Consider the following 22,907-nt stretch of genomic DNA (forward strand, 5'->3'; position numbering starts at 1 on the left):
ATATTGTCAATTTCATTAGATAATGAATAAAACAAAATTTGCCTTTCATTTGCATATCTAGGGCAAGTAAGGAAGAAGTGATCTACATCTTCCAATAAGTTACGAAAAGCACAGTTAGGGCTATCGGTTAGATGTTCATTCAATAAATCTGAATTAAGTTGACTCATTTTATTCCGTAGTTTACATAATCTTATATTAAATTTTCTAGGTCCACCATATTTAAAATGTCAGTACACTCTGATAGTTGTACATTTTGTGTGATTTGCTTTATTAATTCCTGTTTTAATTACCCTAATGAAGTGAGTTGTCTGAAGGTACAGACTGACTTGTTGCATAAAGACATCATACTAAGGGAAAAGCTATTCTTATAGGGGTTAGTTCTGCAAAAGGAAGATACAAACATTCGTTGGTGTCTAAGGCGAATTAGATATGCATTCATTTAGATGATTAGGACAGTCATGCTGCAGTAACCTAAACTATAGAATACACTGATGATTAATACGCCTACTTTTTAATGTATGTTATCCAACTTCCTTATAAATTATATTATAACTGGTACCTGTTCTCAAACCTGTTATTATTCTAAGACAATATAATTGAACTGATTCATGTAGATCACTTTCGCTCTGTGTGCAATTATTCCAGACAGCAATAGCATATACTAGTGTTGGTCTTATAAAAGACTTATCAATTATTTCAAAAGACTTTCTATCAAATTTGTGTTTAATCATTCACATTATCTGAAGTTTTGTACAACTTTTTTTCATGCATGAAATTTACATGATCTGACCATGAACCATGGATGTTATAAACATTCCAAGATGTTTGTGAGTTTCAACATTAAAACATAACTATTAAAGAATACCAAGTTTGAGTGAGCAGCCTCAGGGATATTTCTATTGAATATTAATAATGATTCTGTCTTGTACCCCATTTATCTGCCCAAAGAGACATTTTCCTAAGCTCTTCCTTAAGAATATCAGCAGCATGCCTACTATCATTATCTATTAAAAGATACAGAGAGGTGTCATCAGCAAAGAGTTTGATATGGGAGAGGAGGCCATCTTCAAGGTAATTAATAAATATTAAGAATAAGGAAGGCCCGAGAACCGACCCTTGTGATACAACAGCTTTTTAAAGTTTTCAAACTAGACTTATAACCATCTAATAATACTCTCTGTTGCATATCAGTTAGGGAACACTGAATACAATTAAGAAAATAATCAGAAATTCCATATGTTTTCAATTTATAAATTAAGCCTCTATGTCACACCCAGTCAAACGCTTTGCTGATATCACAAAATACAACCATGGCTTCTGTTCCTCTATCAAGCTGTTTTGAGACTTCATCATACAAAGAAATTAGTTGATTAACAGTGGAGTCAGACTGATTTTTGGAAATTATATTATTATCTGATAAAATATAAAAAATATATTTAAAACAGAGTACATACCGTACTAGTCTTCGAAACGTCACATATAAACACTTAGTGGTTGTGCTTCACGAACCTTTTCACTTTCCAGTCTAACCAACCTGAAGAAAATGTTTGGAAATAATGCATAGTAGTGAATTATTGTTGATACGCTTTTCGGCACACAATCATATGTTCTTATCATCGAGAACACAAGCACTTAACAAGACAAATATGAAGCAGAGATGTATGGTCTGCAAATAGCAATGTGAGAGACAACATTATAAATATTCATGAACTAACCTCATTGTATTAAAATTATTTTACTAAAAATTTAATTATTGTGAGTTATTTGAATTTGTTTCCATGGCAACAGTCAAGTCCATTTTAATGATAGAACACAGAACATCGTAATTGGGATAATAAGCAAATATAACATAGCATTAAAAGAAGGATGAAGAAGAAGATATTCAGTATTCAGATATAACAATACATGAGGAGGTGCAATGATAAAACCGCCAAATAACTGGGACAATTGTAAAATATCACTGAAAACCTGCAATAACCAACTTATTTAGACAATAGTCACATTTAACTGACCATTTTAAAATACAATGGAACAGCAGCCAACTCATTTAGACAGTTCAAAAATGTAACAAGGCCTTCAAAAACAGGGAGAAAACTTACTAACTCATATGAAAGTCATTTATAATGTATAACAGAAAACGCAATGGAAGAAAAGCAAGTCAATGCACATCACAAGAGACTGTAAAACAATTAGAATTATTTGTTAAAAACATTAAAACTTAATTCGTTTGCGTATTTTCATAAATTATAAAACTGTATTCTGTGTTTGTCATTAATACTATTTCCGCCATTTTAGTACTTGGGTAAAGTTGAGACGTTATCGCAAGTTGATTCGAAATTTAATCGACATGCGAGAATTGGGTTAAAGGGTTTATTGGGTTGAACGACCCAGTAGCAGCTACGTATTATTAGGGATAAACATCCATGTGTGTAAAGTATGTGTGTGTGCTAGAGTTTGATTATTCAGGAGAAAATTGCTCAAACGACAAACCCTTAAAGACATTATGATAAGCTGTTGGTTATCAACATGCTACGTCTTTATATAGAAGAAACATCCACTTCCTGTCATTCTTGAACTTCCAAATGTTCCAAGCGGTTGTCATCGATTAAGCAAAGACACTTACACTTCTGGAACAGTTGGTTTTATTCTCTTGAACGTTTTTAGGTTGTCATGCAAATCTTCCTTTGTTGATATTTTGTCTGATTGATTTTGAGTTCGAATCATGATTTTGTTAACACTATGATATCCTTGTTTTTTCCGGGTTTTATGCTCACGTACGTTCTCTGCACCCCTGGAATATGTCACGGCAACATCAGAGGCAAGCGTTGAACCATTTAATTTGTTTTAAGTAAAAAAGACCACTTGCTAGTATGGTACCTGTCTATCGAAGGTTCGTGATATTCAGATATAACAAAACATCAGAGTCCGCAATGCTAAAACCGCCATATAACTGGGACAATAATTAAAAAAAACCTAGAAAACTAGCAACAACCAACCTAATAAGACAACAGTCACATTTATATGACCATTTCAAAATACAATGGAACAGCAGCCAACTTATTAGGCAATTCTCAAATTAACAAGGCATACAAAAATATGTATTTTCATTGAAAGATCGAAGGCACGCGTTGAGCCATTTGATTTGTTCCAGGTAAAAAAGAGTACTTGCTAGGGTGGATACTTTGAATGATTGTTGATCAGGCTTATCATTCCTAGCTATTGCACTGGTCACGGTCTATCACTTTACCTAGAGACTTTCTCTGGACGGGCGGTCAATCTCAATATTCTTGCTACTACAAAGGAGATTGTCAACGGATGGGCAGTCCACCTCATTATTCTTGTTACTACAAAATGAGCTTCTCTGTGGACGGGCTGTTAATTTCATTTCATAGTATATTCTATTGAAGATTACGGAAAAGCGACACCCGACTTCAAGCTGGTCAATTTTACCGGTATGTTGCCTTGCGATTCTTTTGATGCACAATAGTCTTCGTGTTTCATCCTCGATGTGGGACGTACTGAGCCTATGAGACTTTTCTATGACATATTCCAGGTGTGCTGAGAACGTAAGTAGCGTAACCCCTGGAATGTCTTCATGTCGAATAAATCCTATACAGCACATTCTAACCAACTTGTAAAAGCATCACAGATATCCCCTGTTACCGACACACCATGTAAATAATTACAAAAGAGCCTAAGAGTAGATCTACTTACTGTATGACTGTTTCGGAAAAATTCTTTAAAACAAGTTCTTGTCATTAGCTGCTCAGCTACAAAATACTGTTGCTTTCCCTAAGTATGTATTTGCGACCTTTTTTTACGACTAACCTTAGTACCTAAATTTCAAAAGGTTTTACTAAAAACTGGTGATCAGCCAAACCACCCTAACCCCAACAAGCGTTAACTCGTCTTAAATCTTCTTGTTGGCATAAAACATGAGGAAGAAATAGTCGATACGAACTCATGATGTAAGAAAAACATATGTATGTATTTGTCCTAACTAAAAAGGCATACACTCATATACATTAAAAACACTACATTTCATTCTCATAGCATTGATGACATACTAAATTTAACCTTTGATTCTTTACAGCAAATATATATAGGATCTTGCATAAATTTCCATTTCATATGAGATTTATGAAACGAGTCTAAGAATTTTTCAATTTAGTGAGCCTCTGGCGAGCTAAAATGAAAACTTCGTGACATGTTTCATAAATCTCATATGAAATATCACTTTTTCAGGTTCATATCACATCATATTTACCAGCACAAAAGCCCATAACTGTTTTATTATATTCTTCAACAATAAAATAAAACAAAACAAAACTCAAGGTTCTGATTTTCGTACGCGAGCCTCCGTGTAAAATTTAGCCAGGTTTGAACAGTTCAGCATTGTAGCTTTCGAAGGCATCGTCTAGGTTATTTTTCCTAAGATAAGCACGGATGACATGCACTGCGTGTTCAATGGCCTTTATTATGTTAACCATCTTCTATTGTCGTCTGACAGACCGCGTTCCGGTCTAACTGCGCTTGCGCTACGACGGGTTCCAGGGAATTTCAATATAGGCTATATTTAGAAATCGATATTCACCGGATAACCAGTCTACATGAGATTTTGAGGACTGTTCACGTGTAAAGGATCCGACCAATGTGATTGCGAGAAATGTTCATGCATATAATAAAACACAATACTCCATTATATTGTATAATGGAGTGAAATAGGAAAACAAGTAAGCCTCCGCTCCACGTGAACCGTGTCAAAACAAAACTGAAAGACATGTGACGACCCGCAACGAACCGGAGTAAAACATCATTTTCTCATTTACTGGTAAGCGCTAATGTGCAAACTAAGTGTTTTACCAATAATATTGCAATAATTTCAGACACACTTTAATTGATCATAACATGTTCTAGATTTTCAAGTCAGGAGAAGTGGTTGTATAGCATAAATGTATTGGCATTCGGCACAATAATATAATTGGAATGGATTATTACGACACAATATTGTAAAGAAATAAAAACATTATCACAGCACAGCATCACTGGGATCTTTCGTAAATAATTACTTAATCTAGAAAATTATTTAAATTCACTATGACATTAGCACATAAACGGGCAATGTGTTTAAGCTGCGGCGTATTGTACTTTAACTATTACAAATAAAAAATGTTTAAAATCATTAGCATAATTGCAAAGGCAATTATTAAAGGCATTTATATGAACCCACAGGTGATGTAAAACCATTATCTGTTTTGTATGAATACGAGAGAAAATGAAACGGGAGAACACCTGCTAATGATGTCACACTTCCTAATTGCCTGCACATGGGTAATGACGTCTTTTAAGGGAAATAGACAATTGGTAATTAGAGTAATAACTTAGCCGTCTAACATGGCGAACTCATCATGGTTGGCCTATAGATCGAATCGTACTTAACTGTTCAAGTGACAGATGAAATAACTCCTGAAGCTTACATAACTAGGGTCTCCTACATATAGAGATATAATACGGTGCACAGGGACCTGAGAGTTTGTTACAGCTATATTTGGACCTAAACTAATGTGTTCAGAGTAACTTTACATGTTTTAGGGGTTTAGATCGACTTTTGGTATTACATATTGGGATTTATGATCATTGGCGGTGTCATTTTTACCGAAAGTCGATATAAACCCCTAAAAAATGTATAATTACTCTGAAGATCTTAGTTTAGGTCCAAATAGAACTGTAACAAACTCGCAGATCCCTGTGGTACGATGGTGTTACCATCTGCCCCAATCCGTTACTGCTGCAAAGAATGCTACAGGAATCGGTCGCATTCGTAACATATCACTGTAGTCGTTACTAGAACGTTTAACTATGAAAAAAGCCAAAGCTGTCCGTGTAACGAAGTACTGATCCTCGAAAGAACTCCACACGTATACATCTAAACCATTTCAGCAGAATTATCGGAAAATCCTATGGAGAAGTTTTACAGGTGCAATTATTCAAATTATGTGATTTTTCAATATCTTAGAAGTGTATCGTTAATCACGTCATAATTAACGAAGATATTGATGAAAATTACAGCAATAAGTCTTTGCAACAATGTATCTGGTAAATGGGTACCACACATAAAGGACAAAATAGTGTTACAATTCTCGATATTCCTGGCCTTATGCTCTCTTAGGTTCTCTGCATCCCTGGAATATATCATGACGAAATAGATAGCTTTGTTCAGACTGGAGTAATCATGTGATGTACACCAAACTAATCGCGCGGCAGTATAACGGTAAAATTGACAGGCTTTTGAAATCGGTTGTCGCTCTTCTGTAATCTTCAAAGGACAGGTATCAGCCTAGCGATTGGTCCTTATTTGGCTATCACGTGCCTTCGATTGTGCCGTGACATATTAAAAGTGTGCAGAGAACGTACGTGAGCGTAACCCTTGAAATTACGAAGACGATTGTTACATCACATAACATCAAGGTAAAATCTGCTAATTATATGCCAATATCTAACGTAAATTGTGCCACAATAGGATTCTAGCCAAATAGTGACATATATGACTTAGTTAAGTCATATTTCTAGTGGTAAGTTGACGTCACTAAGTGGTTGGCTCTGCTGGTGGACTATCAGTCCCCGAAATTTCGTCGTAACCTTGTAGCTGGAATTATAATGATACGGTTTACACGAAACATTATTTTCAGAACAAATTAACTTTTGAAGCTAGCAAATGTGCTAAGTTATGAACGTATAAAGAAAGCCTTTGTATTGTGACATCATCATAAATACTGCACACATCGTCACAAATGTGTGTACTTTTTCTGCTGTGAAGTAGATACATCAATAGCTGTTAGCGTTGGTGTATTTGTTTCAAGTAACAACACGACTAGACGCTTTATAAATAATTTACACCAATTATACCTTTTTATCTTCGTGCGCTGTAGACCGATATGCTATATATAGTGTATTGACAGAACGATATACACGGTACAAGAGTGGGTTACTAAAAAACAATTAAGGGCACACGTTTAAACATCACCATAGTAGCGCTTGAGTGTGCTAATGAAGATATATGATCAGTGTAGTACAAGGTAATCAAGAGCACTTGCCGTTATACGAGCCACATAAGCGTGTGTGAGTCATATATACAGTAAAGTACTGTATGTGGAGCCGTATTAGTCCTTTTTGGTGATGTCACTGATTCGAATAGGAGAAATCACACATACACAATTTAAATAGGTGATATCACCAAATGATTTTACAAGCTTACCAGAGGAGCGGAACATTTTACGGCCGTCATAGTCATGTAGAATTAATTTATTATATTTATCACTTATGGACTTTTGTTGAGGTGAATACGTGGTTATATAGACCTGAGAAATTGGTATTGACCGAGACAAAGTCGTGGTTAATATAACTTGTTTTGGGTCCATTTAACGACATATGTAGCAAAATGTAAGTCCTTAGTTGCTTATAAGATGCTAAATAATGTTTCAATTATAAAACAAGACGGAACGTATGGAAAATATACAGAAGAATGTACTGCATATGGCAGAAAGAATTGTGACGTTTTAATTAAAATGACGTCATAAAGTGATATTTAACCTGCTGTTTCTAAAAATAGTAACATCGAGTCAATATCACAAATCAGAGACCTCCACGTGCTTATGATCCAACCTAAGAGGATATTAATTAGCTTTACCTTTTTTCACGACTTATATGAATTGCCTTCAGTCTATATAATATAAAATAAACTTAGTATATGCTATACAATCATATTAAAACTTCTGCTTTTCCGTTGTTTCTTTAATAAATGTTCAATTGGCTTGAAAAATGAGCTCAAAATGGCCTTGAAGTGATAGGTTATAATAGACTTTTTAAAAACAGCTATTGACCTACTTGTCCATTTAGAAGTTTGGAGGCGCTGTCATAACTCTGTTGCTGAACTGTTAAAACATCGAATACCATAAATGACGGTGTTCGTTTTCAGAACGGTCAGTCATGCGCCAGACTGTGATACGAGTGGTCATGTTAGAACAGTCCGTGACCCAAATCGCCTTGCGAAAACGTATGTAATCACAAGCGCCTTTGGAATACAACGAGGAATTTCCACGAAGGACCTTGAATACATACAGGATAAGTTTGCACTGGGGATGGTATTCCACAGATAGCCAGTACTTTAGCCATATAGATGGGTTTTATATGATCTGTCTTCGTGAACATGTAATGAGACGGGAAGCTGAATTGTGTGTTCTCTGCCGATACTCCAACAGAATATAGACGATTAAATACCATAGCGCATTCTCATAGTCTAGATTAAACGTCACCAATGCATGAACCGTATCTTGCAGGCGTATGTGGTTTGGAACTGGCGTATTGGACCGTTATTCTTGATTTATACACCGATATATAGACAAGATACAAGAATTTTTATTTAGAGTCGTATATGTTGTAATGGAAACATTAGCTCTGTAGCGCTATTATTACGACAAACAAAGGTATAAAAACAGGATATATAAGAAAACATGCAGAAAACAACAGACATTAGCAAGATTTATACACACACAGACAAGAAAAAAATAAATCACAGCATGCAGTAATTAAAACAACTTGGCACGTTCATAACAAAGTATATATAAAAGCTATATTAAAATTGATGCTGCACAAAAAATTCATGCCACATGCTCACAAACAAATAAACCATGGTTCAGTATAAACATAAATGCCAATATGGCATGAGCTAAAAATTGACCGAATATATGCTTATATAGCATAAATTAAAAAGATGATTTGAAAGGATTAAGTAAGTCATACAATGCGTAAATAAGAGCACTAAGTAAAAAATGAAAGGAAGTAAAAGCATAGAAGCATGGTATCACAAGACGTGGTAAAAATCTACGTATAGAAATCATAAAAAAGGTTGGAACAAACAACAAGACTATTTACATATGGCGCAGGAATACAACTGGCCGTCCCGAGTGTGCAGTAGTCTGCTAAAGCTCTGGAAATTTTCTACTTTCCTCAGTTCATTCGGCAAATTGTTCCACACTTGGGCAGGCTCAAAACGAAAAGACCTTTTTCCATACCTTGTTATGTTAACTCTTGGTACCTGAACAGCGCTCTCTTGCCTGAAATTATATTCAACATTATTTTTAACAATGAAATCATTTAAAAATTCTGGAGCTAACCCATTTAATATTTTAAAGACTTCTGTAGCTGAAATAAATTATTTAAAAATGGTGATGATCTTTACCTTTTTGGGAAGACTATTTCCAATTCTTTTCAAAATATCTAATTGTTTGGAGGCCTTTCTACAGATCTTAGATACATGGTCATCAAATTTCAATACAGAGTCCATCTCCGCACCTAACAGAGTAACACTATTTTTACAATCAATTACCTGGTCTTCAATAGAGAAGGATTTAATGTTGTCACTGGTTTTTTCCCTATACATATGGCCTGAAATTTACTAGGATTTGCTTTCATACCATTTGCTGAAAACCAATTTAGTAACAATTTACTTTCTTTTTCTAGATTAGGTTTAAGGTTTGAAGAACAGTTGCTGATATATGAAAGGGTATTGTCATCAGCATAATTGTAAAAAAAGCAGTCTTTTAGAAACGTAAAAACGTCATTAAGAAAAATGTTAAAAAACAGTAGGCCGACAATAGACCCCTGGGGAACTCCCTTCCTCAGCAGCTTCCAGTCGCTGACATCGGGGCCACGTCTAATTCGCTGCTTTCTGCTACTGTGGTAGCTGCTGATGAAACTGGCTGCAGTCTCATCCAGAATATAGGCTCGCAGTTTCTTCAGTAGCAGATTGTGTGGAATAGAGTCAAAGGCCTTGGACAGATCCATTAGAATTGCACCAATATACTGACGATCATCCAAGGCCCGACGCCAATCCTCAAGTAGACGAAGCAGAGTAGACTGGCACCCGAAACCCCTTCTGAAAGCTGCTAAGTAAGAATAAAAGATATACTTAAAAATTCACAAGTTGTGTATGTACAATTCTTTCAAATACTTTTGAAAGAGTGGGTAAAATGCTAACAGGCCTGTAATTTTCGTTATTCATGGGGTCATTCCTCTTAAAAAAAGGTATTACTTGTGCCTGTTTTAAGGTATCAGGGAACTGCTGTTGTGAAATACAATGATCAAATAACATAGATAAGGGGAGGGGGGCAGGGCCTAGGATCCTGCTTTTAGCATTTTGGCAGAAATTCCGTCCACCCCAGTAGATTTCTTGCAGTCTTAACTTGATGTAAGTTTCGTTATCTGTGCAGTATTGACATTGCTACATTTACAGAACCCCTCATCTGCCACAGGTTTCATGTTGTTTTGAATATTTACAATGCTTGGGTGATCAGAAAAATTACATTCACTATCAAGCTCTTTCCCAATATCATTTGCTATATCAGTAAAATATTAATTACAAATATCACATACTTTCTTCTGATCAGAGATTACAATATTTTTCTAAAGTACAATGCTTTGATCATTTCTACATTTGTTTGATAAAAACGCTTTACTGTGGGCCAAAAGAGTTTTGAGCTAGGGCCTGTGCTACAACGTTCAAAAAAATAATTGCGGACTCACTTTCTCTTAATCTTAACAACAAGGTTTCTCAGACACCTACATGTATAAGCTTTCCAATTTTCTGCATTTTTGAATTTATTGTATTTATTAAATAATATTCGCTTCCTGTAAATGGCTTTTCTAAATACACTATTAAACAGGGGGGCTTATTTACCTTTGTCCTTTTCTCCTTAATTGGTAAATGTTTATCAATTACATCTTTAAACATACATTCATGGGCCCAATAAACATCATCAAAAGTAAAAGCTACGTCAAAAGGCACATTACTTAAATCATGATTAAAACTTGCTTTGTCAAAATTTCTGTAACTACGAAATTTACATTTATCCTTGGGTAGCCTAGGGGCTGTTCCCTTAATTACTATGCCAATATAGTTATGCCATTCGCTAATGCCACATCCAAAATTAACTGGGTGGAAGCAAACGGTAGGACGGTTAGTGAGGATTACATCAACTAAAGATGATTGCAGTCTTTCACATAGCAGGTAGGAGATGCGATTTTATTTGAAAGATTAAAGAGATCACTCAAATCCAACAAAGATTTACCCTTTGTTGGATGTGAAAAACCAAAGTTTAAATCACCAACAATCATTACATTGTCATTTTTAGTGAAAATTTTGTCTAATCCGATGGAAGCGTCATCCATAAAAGAGTCGTCGTTCATGGAAGGGGCTTTATATGAACCTACGAGTGCCCATTTCATTTTTTGTACAGAGCACTCTATGACAATGGACTCACCGAACTCTAAATCATCTCGTCTCCTAGCAGAAAGGTCTGATCTCACGTACGCTAGGAGACCGCCGCCGTGAGCGTCTCTGTCTTTCCTGAAGGAACTAAAGTCAGGTACATTAAAACATGATTGGTTAAAAGTGTCATCAAGTTTGGTTTCAGCTATAAAAAGAATGTCGCACAAACCTTCATAAAGAACAGAGCATATTTCGATGTGTTTATTCCGAAAACTGACGTTGAAGTTACGTGATTTATTTACTGATCTCACTTATTTGCAGTAGTCATGAAAATATCATAATACCGTCCTAAAATCTTAAACTCAATAGCAAGGCCCTTATAAACTGGGACCAACTCTAAACTGGAATGGATGCTTGTTTCGTTTCTGCTGTTTGGAAATGAACATAAAGATATTTATTTTCTCCCAGTTAAATCTCAATACATTTGAAGTCCATGTATTATATCAATCAAGCATACTTCCTATTGAGTTGAAAAATCCCCAATTTATCATCCCGTACACTTGGATATCATCGGCATAAACCTTTGTTTCCGACAGATGTCGAATAAAACAGTACTTTCTAGGTCCCAGCACATGCCCTTGCGAAACACCAATTGTAAATATCTTGTTTCCTGTAAACAGAGACATTGTTTCATATTGCATGCAACTCGTTGGCTTATGTCTGTCAAATGGAATTGGGCACAGGAGAGTGCATCAGTAGATATTCCTGTAGGCGCTTGTAAAAATATGTAATTATCAATGATAAACTAGATAAATGCAGTAACACTAGAATTGTCAAACAGTTGTTGTCCATGGCGGCCTCAGTGTCAGACCATAAGGCCAGCCTCTGTTGAGTGTCATGGACGGTATAAAAGCAGATTCTTGGTTGTTGTGGAGAAAGTTGTAATAAAATATCCCTTACGGCTCTTGGCACCACATTTTCCCTCTAAAATAATGGACAAAAAGACGTGTTCGACACAGCTAGGAACTTCTTCCTTTCGTCCTTGTCTAGAGTTGGTTTCCTCAACAGTAAACGACTTGAATGTCTGTGTATTATATCATCAAAACAGCTAGTATAATGTGAAGACACTTTCCACGGCTGATGGGACCAACCAATGGTACATTTAAGTGTTATAGCACTGAGATGTCATACCCTGGACATGGCAGAACGATAACTCAGTAGGTCACATTATACCGACACCCAATTAAAGCTGAAAGTCAAGCAAATAGCTCGAAGGCGCAACACTCCACCTGGTCACATTATGCAGACAATGGGCTGAGCAGTCTTTATCGCCACCCAATCAAATAAAGCTGAAAGTCAAGCAAAAAGAGCACAACTACCAATTTGACCAACTGTCCGGCCTGGGGAAATGTTGTAATGGGTGCAACAGCTTTCTGTTTGTCGCCTTCGTGTCCCCTAGTAGAGGACAAAAAAGCAAACCCCAATTCTGCAGGGGCTACTTACGCCTATTTAAACATACAGTGGGTAGCATTCGTGTTTTTTTCTAAATCCCCGACCTGTTGTGGAGACAGTGGGCGACCGGTGGCTTCTTTTGAAACAGGGTGCAGCACGCACTGGATTCAACCAGAGTGTTGAAGATGGATCTAATCAAAAGGAACAGATATTCCAAGCATTTCGTTTAAAAATATTTCTTTTTGTTGCTACATTGTTTAGTCATTAGCAATATTTCATGACAAGAAAACGCCATGAGAACTTTTAAAATACCAACAATCAGCGTGAACCAATAATTTTTTATTCTGTTTTGTCCCCTCATTTTTGCAAAAGACTGTGTATTCACTGCATCATCTACTGACAGATCAACGTATGTATGTAATAATCAATAAAACGGCACAGTTCCTGCTCACAAAGCCCAACACATTGTTTTGCCTTCGTGAAGAGATTTGTATCAACCATGCCTGCTTGTTCCCTTCAAACTTGTCAGCATGGCATTGAACTCTGAATTAAATAAATGATAATAAATCAGAAATGTAAAGCACGTTTGTTTCGACTCGAGGTCATTTAGCCTGAAGGTTAATGTGTTCTATATACCTGGTCTAAAAATTAATAATGATAGCTAGACATGTATTTTTGTCATAGATGTATGCACTAACATAAATGAAAATAAGAGTTATAGATTATAAAGATTAAATAATTGTATTTAACTACATCGATAGCACGATATGTCCATGAACTAAATTATGGAAGTATAGTATTCAAAATATATTTTAATCTCAGAAAAGCATTTAAGGTTACCCCAACCGCTTATATTTATATCCTCATTTTCTCATCAGTTTTTGCTGATTTAACGGTTGATATATAAAAAAAAATCTGATGACTATTGTTTCTTAACATTCACTGGATTAAAATAGTTACTTGTTATAAATACGATAAGGGCATACTATTCAAAATAATTATTGAATAACATAAGTCCATAACATTTAGATTCACCTTTAAAATAATTCGTTACTTTTCAACCAACATCTGAAATGAAAACAGATCAGCTTATATTTGAAGTCATATCGGCTTTATGCTACATGACAGACATCGTCGATACGCCAGGGGTATTACGTTCTCTGCACCCCTGGAGTATATTTCATAGCAAAATTGAAGGCGCCTAGGCGGCTAGCTATTTGATTGGTCTCGGGTAAAAAAAAAAAAAAAAAAACACCTGACAAATCACTAAGTTGATACCTGTCCTTTGAAGATTACAGAGGAGTGACACATAACATTAAAGACAGTCAATTTTACCGCTACGCGACCGCTAAATTCAAAAGGATCAAACTAGTCTTCTTGTCTCAACCACGTGGCGCACACCGAGACTTCAATTTTGCTACGACTAATTCCAGGGGTGCAGAGGGCAAACTGACCCCACCTAGTCGCAAATGATGCATTTTAAAAGTGTGCAATGCCTTCTTACATCTTCTCGTAAAGTTTGAGCAAAAACAGACATAGAGATGGACCGTTGGCATCACCTAGGCGCAAACCTCACGGCGGCACGCACTAGTCTCGTTCAACCAGACGCTTTATCACTTCTCTGTTCGGCGTAGCTTGCCCAGACAACAAGAGTCTGGTTGAACGAAACTACGGCACGCACATGCCCACAAATGCCTATGAAGTTTCATTAGTATGCGGTACACCCTGCCCCGATCGTCGTAGGTCTGTCTCTATTGATGAAGTTTACAACTTAATAATTCAAATTCATTTTGACATGAAGAAAATAACAAACTGAGGTAAAGGTACTACCACAGCAGTAATAATCATGAAAAAGAGTTCCCTGAGAGTTGTTTTTTTAATTCGCCATTTTATATATATAAAATGAATTAGAAAAAGTGGTGTGTTTTTTAGACGCATAGCAACTTTCCCTGTCGAGCTTTTTATCATTCAATGATTTCCTTGTACTTTTAGTATGTTTTGCGACCAGCAAATCGGAACTCATGAGTTCAGTCGATCCCTGCTGCTCTGTTTCTATCTTTCTATTTTCAAACATTTCAATTTCGAACAACTATGATTGTACAAAATGAATTGCACCATGTGGTTTCATGGAATATTTTCTTGGAAAACAGCTTTATCGAATATCATAATGTTCACAATAGTGACAATTGCAAAGGTATAGCTTAACTTGTTGGTACCCCTTGCCCTTTATTCATTACCGCAGAAAAAAATAAACTGACATGGAATTGCATGAAAAACATAAGGCTAAATAGTAGAACCATTATAATAATTGCTTTCAATCCCAACTCTTGAACGTTAACATATATATACATGGCCTAGCTGTGAAAGGCAAAATCCGTTTGTGTCGGGGAAACGGTGTCGGGTCGCCTAACACACTCCAGCTTCCCAATCTACAATACAGCGCTCCACCCGAAGAACCTTGATATATACATGTATAGTGTTGAACATTCATTTTTCTTATTGTAGCTATAGTGTATGTGAAAATAAACTTTTATTGAATTGAAATTTCTTTTCTTTGGTACATTGCTTAAAACTAGCCGGGATATCACTTTACTCTAAATAAATCTAGGCATATATGCTACCAGCGTAAACTTTCTGTAAACAACAAAATGAAAGTGATATTTTCTAATAATAAAAACATGAAAATTAAACAGATGTGTTTCTAAGCTAAATATTTTGGAAACATGGGTGATCATCTATAATAACATCAAATAAATGTTTTTACAAGCGAAACACGTGTGTTGTTACCTGGATTGGTTCATAAGAATTAATTCATGATAATATATTCAACAGATGGTGAGTCAGCTGGCTTCTGAGAGCCACATGCAAAAATCGATTTCTTTTTCTTTCGAATTAGTGGGTAGGAGTTCTCTCCCTTAGATCACCGGAAGTAGATAACAACCAAAATGCGCATGATGGCTGCTGATCTGAAGCCATCACGTCCTCCAATTTAATGTTGTAGCTTATTTTTGCAGATGCTGTGTTCATTTTGAAACCTTTCAACATGGCTCAGTGTAAACAGACTGCTCAGGAATTTATCCAGAACACATTTAACCCGCATGTAGCGGTGTTGTGTAGCCCCGACGCTGAAGTGTTGTGTCAGAAGAATAATTTGACGTTTGTGGAACTTGTGCAGCCCTTCTGTCACCTTACTACCGAAGGTGCCCTAATTTCTCAATTTATGTATTATTTGTTTTACTGTTATTGTGAGCCAACAGACCAATTACTTAACTGTTGCATGTGGTAATTTAGGGGTCGGTACTGACTAAAACATGATTAAGGACATCGAGTAATTCATCGATCGAAAAGTGGGAGGGGTGGGCTGTGTTACAGACCTGTTCAGTTATGAAGTGGACGAAGTGTTCAGTTTTCATAACTTTGTTTTTGTTGTCCATTTAGACTTAAGATAGTTTTAAGATTTGAAAGGAACAGTCTCGAACACAACATTTGCATATATTTTATAAATGAGATTAAAAAACCTGATTCATTAAGTACTACAGCTTGGTATCTGTAAATTAAACTGCATGCTACTCTATATTATAGTAACTTGATAATAGAACTGCTTCCAAGAAAATTTGACTTACATGATTCTAAATTCAGGAGTTGCAGGTGCTGCTGCAGTATATTGAATATAGGACACTAGTGTTGCCTTGAAGTTGATACCAGTACATAATTTGCACATAAACACTGTTTTAATTATTCATAAGTAAACATAAATATTTTATCCTAATGCATCATGATTCCTGTTGCTTCAAATATATTTCTCTACCGTACCCAAGTCCATAGGAAGTGACTAGTATTTCACAAGGCTGAAAGGTGACATTTTCCTCCTCTAGCAGCAAACTTGTTCTGAGAGTTTACAATGATAACAGCATTGCATGATGCATCCCCAAGCAATATTAGGAGTCATTGTAATGGAGTTAAATTCATTATTATCATGTAATAAGAGAAAGAGAAAATGTAATTGCAAAACCGGGATTCTAACCCGGGACCCTCCAAACTCTAGACGGACACTCTACCAATTGAGCTACCTGGTTGCAGACAATCAACCCAGTCCAGTTCCACTACATTCCTCCCTCCTTTTTCTAAGTCTTCGCCCCCTAAGACACAACTATTTACAACCGTAGTTTGATATCCCCTTGCTTAGTGACTCCCAAGCTTGAAACAAGGGTTGGCATGCTTGCCAATTTTGTAACAGGAGAAAGAGAAAATGTAACAGCCAGACCAGGGTTCGAACCCGGGACCCTCAGAACTCTTGACGGATGCTCTACCAATTGAGCTACCTGGTTGCCAACGAGTGACCCAGTCCAGTTCTGCTACAATTGTTTTAAATGTCTCTCCTAGGGATCAAACCCAAGACCTCTTGGATCTTCAGTCTGATATATTACCAATTGAGATAGAGAAACACTCTTCCTATATATAATCCCAGTCAGTTGGTCAATTAAATACATTATAAGCAACTTGAAAATTTCAATATTTTATGATACAATTTTGGTTTTGTTAATATGCATTGTCTCTTTTGTTACAGTCCAAACTCTGTTATAAATTCAAACATCACCATTTGATTATAACAAGTATCAGCCGTCAGCATGAGTATAGAATTAAAATTTTATAGTGATGCAAAGCATTGTTGTAACTTTTGGCTTTGGCCACAGCAATGTATCACCATATATTGCAACAAGTTTCCCAATATATAACACTATTTGTGTAAAGTGGCAATACACAATGCAAAACATGATAACTTGCATAGGAGTCTATCATCTTGGATTGTGAAGGGGTGGAAATTAACGCTCGCACACTTGCCAGATGTGAGAAGCTTTTTTTCGAAATTGCCAATAGAAAAAGAAACGGCACTTGCATTTTGTTGCGCGTGGGTTTTACTCCGTTCTATGCACTTATGAAAGGGTACATCACATTTTCAAACCCAATGTTTATTATTTTCCCGTCGTACAACACAACAAAAGTCGATACTAAAACAAAACTGCAATCATGAATTACATACGTTGAAGCTTATGCACCCTAAAACACATTTTTATGGAAAACAAAATTGCTACTAGGTTTCTTAATTTGCTGGTTCAATTTTAACCCACTCTTGACAAATTGCAAGTTGCTTCAAAAGTTCAATTCTACCAAGAGACTAGTGGCAATGGAAAATCAAGTTGGATTTAGGTAGTTACTCCTCATCACTTTCTTACATTAATTGCTGAAAATATTATTAACATTTATTCGATTGAATGTTTGTAGCTCACATCCGTGACCCCAACAATGTGCCACACTGTATTCGACACCTGAAAATTTCAATGGTGGATATGACATCACAGCCACCCCAGCAAGCCATCGCCAGGAAGATGATGAGCGATGCCGTGGCCAATGCTCAGCCCCAGCTGGTCGAGGGTGGGAGGGGAAATGTCATATCCATTGGCAACTATGACCTTCAGCTATCCGGTACGTGTACAGTGTTACTGTATTGGCAGGGATTTCAGCAGACCCGTAACATAAGGTGTCAAAACGAGCTTTGGCCAATGGGTTTGAAAAAGTGTGTTTCGACACTTCAATTCTAAGGAAAAGGCAATTTGAAATCGCAAACTGTCAATGGTCAATCACCTCAAAGCCATGATTCATTGGATATACTGAAAATTTCTTACTTTTTGCATATATAGTATTTTCATATAAATTTGTATAAAGAGGAACTGGGATCCTTAACATTAAATGGCATCTGATCAATGTTACATATTGAACGACCATATGCAGTCTGTGGTTTAATTTGCACAAATGATATATATAGCATACAGTAACAAGTCTTAATTAAAATGATTGAATGTTCAAAGATTTCATACCAATTGATGTTAAAAATATATTGTTTCTTGCCAATGAATTTATGATTTTGCCTTGCAGCATCTACACCGTGGTTTGAAGCTTACCGAGACGTGTTTCTACAAGTGCTTCCCCCAAGTGACCACGAGTTCCTTAATCACTGTGTAGGCTGTATCCTTTAAACATTACAGTGCAGGGAGACAAGGCTTTCAATTTACAGTAAAAACTTGTCAAATCTGTCACCTCTGTACTCTGACATTCTGTCTAATCTGACCAAATATTTTGTCCAACATGATAACAGATTAGATGGGTTTCATTGTTTAATGTACAATGTTGGACTAGGGAATATTGCATGATAGTACATGTACAGTTATTCATTATAGTTTATTTGTTTAGAATATTGAAAGATTTTCAATATATCACATTATGGTCTGAAAAACAATTGATTAAAATTTGGGAAACGTTATATTTAAACCTAATATTCCATTGAAGCCATTTTGGAAATTTATGCTTCTAGATTCAATACATTGTACTTGTTTCCATACATGAGTGCCTGGATTTCGAAGCATTCAGGTCTGTCAGAATTTGAACCAGACCACAGGTATCGGACACTCAAAATCATATGTATGTAATTTATTAACTACAAAACCTAGTACCTTTTATGTACACATCATATTTGTTCTTGTGTGTGTCCAGCACCTGTGGATCAAACGCTAAGTGCTATATAGTGCAGAAACATTTTCCATAGATCTATTGTGGTTGACCTTGACCCTGTTACCAGGTGTGTTTGTCGTGTCGTCCGGCCACTCCGACCCTATCACAGGGTTTAATAACCTGGCCGGTCAGCAGTACCAGCAACAGACACAGTTCCCCAACAAGATGCCCCGCTGGCTGGCCCCCAACCTCATGAAGTATTACGTACTGCTGCATGACGTCACAGAAGGGGAGGATGCAAAGTACGACCTAACTCAGTATAAAAGTCATAACCTAAGGTGTTTGCTTGTCCTTCCCCGGAGGGTTTTCACTTATTGATGTGGTGACCATGTTATGTAGTGGCTTAGAGAAACCCTGATGGTTCTAAGGCCCTGGTTAAATACTGTTAGAAAATTTCCGAAAACAAAATTGAGAGTGAAATTCAAAAAAAATTAAGAACACTTTTCACCATCCTTCATTTATAATAAAATCAATGATTGTTATTTAGTTTAAACAGAAAATTTATGAAAACAATTTTGAAATTAAAAAAATAATATTGGAACACTTTTCACATTCCTTCATTTATAATGAAATCAAAGCTTGTTATTTTGTTTATAAACAATGAAATTCAATGAAATCGACTGTTTAATAGTTAAAAAATGTCAATGAAATTCATTGTAAAAGGTTTTTATTTCGTGAAGGATTTTATTGTAATTTTTTGGAAAAAAAGCAACAGGGTTCTCTAATCGGTACTCGCAGTAGGTAGATTTGTAGTCTTTGTTTCGTAGTTGGAAAAAAACCCATGAAACAGTTTGGCCACTTCCCAAGCCTAAATTTGTATTAGAATGTATGAGAAACACCTTTGCATGAATTTTGTGTTTGGTATGATGTACAATTTTCATATTTAAATAACTTTATATACAAAATGTCCTTTTACTGGTTAGGATTTTACAGAATCATATATTTCAAATTTTGTATTTCATTTTTATGTTGAGAAAGGGTGATGTTTATATCTAATAAATTAAATTTGATTTTAAGACTAAATGTAAAATAATGGAGTGGTAATTTATACAATTTCTGCTTTAATTTTGGTTCATAATTAAAGTATTGGATTTCTTGTTATATAGTTTATAAGACATATCTATTTGTGGGTAAATCTATTACTGTGTAGCGGGATATTTTCAGTGCACATTAACCCTTTCACCCCTATATAACTTTAATAACCTCTACCATAAATTGATCTTGATGAGAACATTATGGTCTACAGCGTTGAAACGGTTAATTTTTCGTATTTGTCGCCCTCTGAAATGAATTTATCATTACAGCCAACGTTAGTCAACGATATAATTTACATAGTAATTAATTATGAAAGGCAAAATTTAAACCTGGCAAATTTGGATTTTACTGGTGAAGGGTGAAAGTTTGACTGGGCGAAAATTTCCCGATATGCAGTATTTCCTTGGCCTATAGCTACATCGATATTGTCCCCCAACCAGCGCATCCCCACGTTTTTAGTTGATTTAGATTTTCCAGTATTTTTCCTGGTACAATGTATTTCCTTTTTTCTTGTGTAGCTTACTACTATAGTAGCCTCAAATATTATTGCCTGGATCTAAAAACCACATTTGAGCATTTGATTGTGCAAATCATAATTCATGAGCTATTTTCATCAAAATTCATAAGCGATACGGGTTGACATCTTTGAAGAGTTCTCCATGGAGATATTTAAATGAAAATCCCTGTTGTAAAATGTTTGTATCCTCATTTATGAAATAGCTAAAGCAACATTGGCAATATAAAGCAAATATCTATGATCAGTTTTAATGAATAAGATGTGATGGTTTTACTATCAATCTCATTGAAACTTGATGGAATTTCATGCTTTATAAAAAAATATCTTAATTTAATTGTAGAGGTGTCAGTACAGATGAAAAGTAAAAAGTTTTCAATTTAAAATGAAATTGTTGTGAAAATGATATCAAACTGACTCATATATTATATGGATTGCACAGATTTAAGATATTTTGTTAATTTTTGTTAAATTATGAAATCTTGGCTAATTCCCACCACTAGTAAAAGCCTGTTTACGGTTATTGGCATATCTGCTAGAATGTTTAGCAATTGATAAATAAAAAATATTGAGCAGACACATAAAAAAAAAGCTTTTGATAAAAATGACGATACAGCAATGTTTCATTTCTGTATCCAGGTATACTGGTTATTATGGTGGCAATTGATCAAGTAAAAACACCGAGCAGACGCATAAAATGAAGTTTTTGAAAAAATACTGCTAGACAGCGATTTTTCATTTCTGTATCAAGATGTACCGATTTTCCGATATATATTGTGACATCCCTATTGAATTGTCATGAACATGCTAAGGGTCCATATAGGCTAAGATATCAAGTTCTGTTTCCAGGAATTTTCATGAGAGGAATCTAAGACAGACTTTAGCTGTAAAAGTAATTTGAAAAATAATCTCCGATAATTTTCTGCATGATTGTTGTGATAGAGGAATGTTGGTTGTCACCCCGTATTAATTTTGTTTCGTGGTATTTTAGTTGATAATTTTAAATTCTGCTTATTGAATGTTCATCAATATTCATATAATTTAAGACTTATTAAATTTTCTTTTACATTTTCCAATTTGGTATATTATTATTCATTCCAGTTACATATTTTAAAATGGGTTTTTTTCGCACTTTTTGCCACTACCCAGAGCTGAATCTATCTACCAAAGCATGAAGTCGACCTACGGAGCTAGTGGCTGTCATCTCCTACACATCAACTCCCGCAGTATCAAGGTGGCTGATAGCATGAAGACGGATAGTAACCTGCCCGACCCCTGGAGTCAGTTCCTCAGCAAACCCGTGGATAACTCTAACGTAAGTCTGCAGGCTTTGACTAATTCTGTGTTATATATTATTATCTGTGTTTACTTTGATCCTGTACATATATCGAACGAAATCAAAAAAGTGCTTGGTATCTCAAGATATGTCCTGTATGATATGAAATGTAAACACCGGCTTGCAGACCTAACTCTTAAAAAAAAAATGCTCGTGCTAACCCGTGTATTTACCCTGGACAAAAATAATATTCTATATGCAAAGTTGAAATGTAAGTACTTTTAACAAGCAAGTGTTTAGATTACCAGTAACATCAATTGCTCCTAGAATCCATTTAAATACTGGAAAAAAATCTCACTTAATTAAAATGTTATGATTTAATTCTTAACTCATTCACCCCTGAAGACACATTTGAACTCTTCCAATTCAAGGGTTGGAATAGTTCGTTATGAAATTTCATGGGTGAATGAGTTAAACAGGTATTTCTTCCACATACAATATTGCCAGACTAGCTATAGCAACATTGTATACATAACACTGTTAACGTTTTTGTCAAGAGTACATGTAGATATGTATAATATGTGTCTACTACTACAGATGAAATTAGATGCTGAAAACTCATATAGCAAGCTCTTACAAAATTTCGTCATATTTTGCTAGCAAATTTGTAGATCTAAACATGTAATAAATAATTATAAAAAAGTTTTTTAGAACATTTCAAGCTTGAAAAATGTATAAAAAAATAAGGTTTGTTATTCCTTGGTCTTTAAAATACAATTTAGAAAGATGGAAAGATA

The 22,907-nt window shown here is 35.5% G+C and overlaps 1 protein-coding gene across 3 annotated transcripts in view; it reads left to right on the plus strand.

Moving 5' to 3' along the window:
* The first annotated feature begins 15,657 nt into the window (after positions 1-15,657).
* The window catches only part of LOC110449893 (trafficking protein particle complex subunit 8-like), a 46,226-nt gene continuing 38,976 nt past the window's right edge, over positions 15,658-22,907 (plus strand). For all 3 annotated transcript variants that reach the window (XM_021497038.1, XM_021497039.1, XM_021497040.1), the window contains exons 1-5: positions 15,658-15,918; positions 18,002-18,202; positions 18,653-18,742; positions 19,353-19,527; positions 21,984-22,149. In XM_021497038.1, coding sequence (XP_021352713.1) covers positions 15,762-15,918; positions 18,002-18,202; positions 18,653-18,742; positions 19,353-19,527; positions 21,984-22,149 — 789 coding nt within the window. In that variant the 5' untranslated portion in view covers positions 15,658-15,761. The remainder of the gene's footprint in view (positions 15,919-18,001; positions 18,203-18,652; positions 18,743-19,352; positions 19,528-21,983; positions 22,150-22,907) is intronic.

This window comes from Mizuhopecten yessoensis, unplaced genomic scaffold (assembly GCF_002113885.1).
Source record: "Mizuhopecten yessoensis strain PY_sf001 unplaced genomic scaffold, ASM211388v2 scaffold4839, whole genome shotgun sequence".
NCBI classification, from domain to species: Eukaryota; Metazoa; Mollusca; class Bivalvia; order Pectinida; family Pectinidae; genus Mizuhopecten; species Mizuhopecten yessoensis.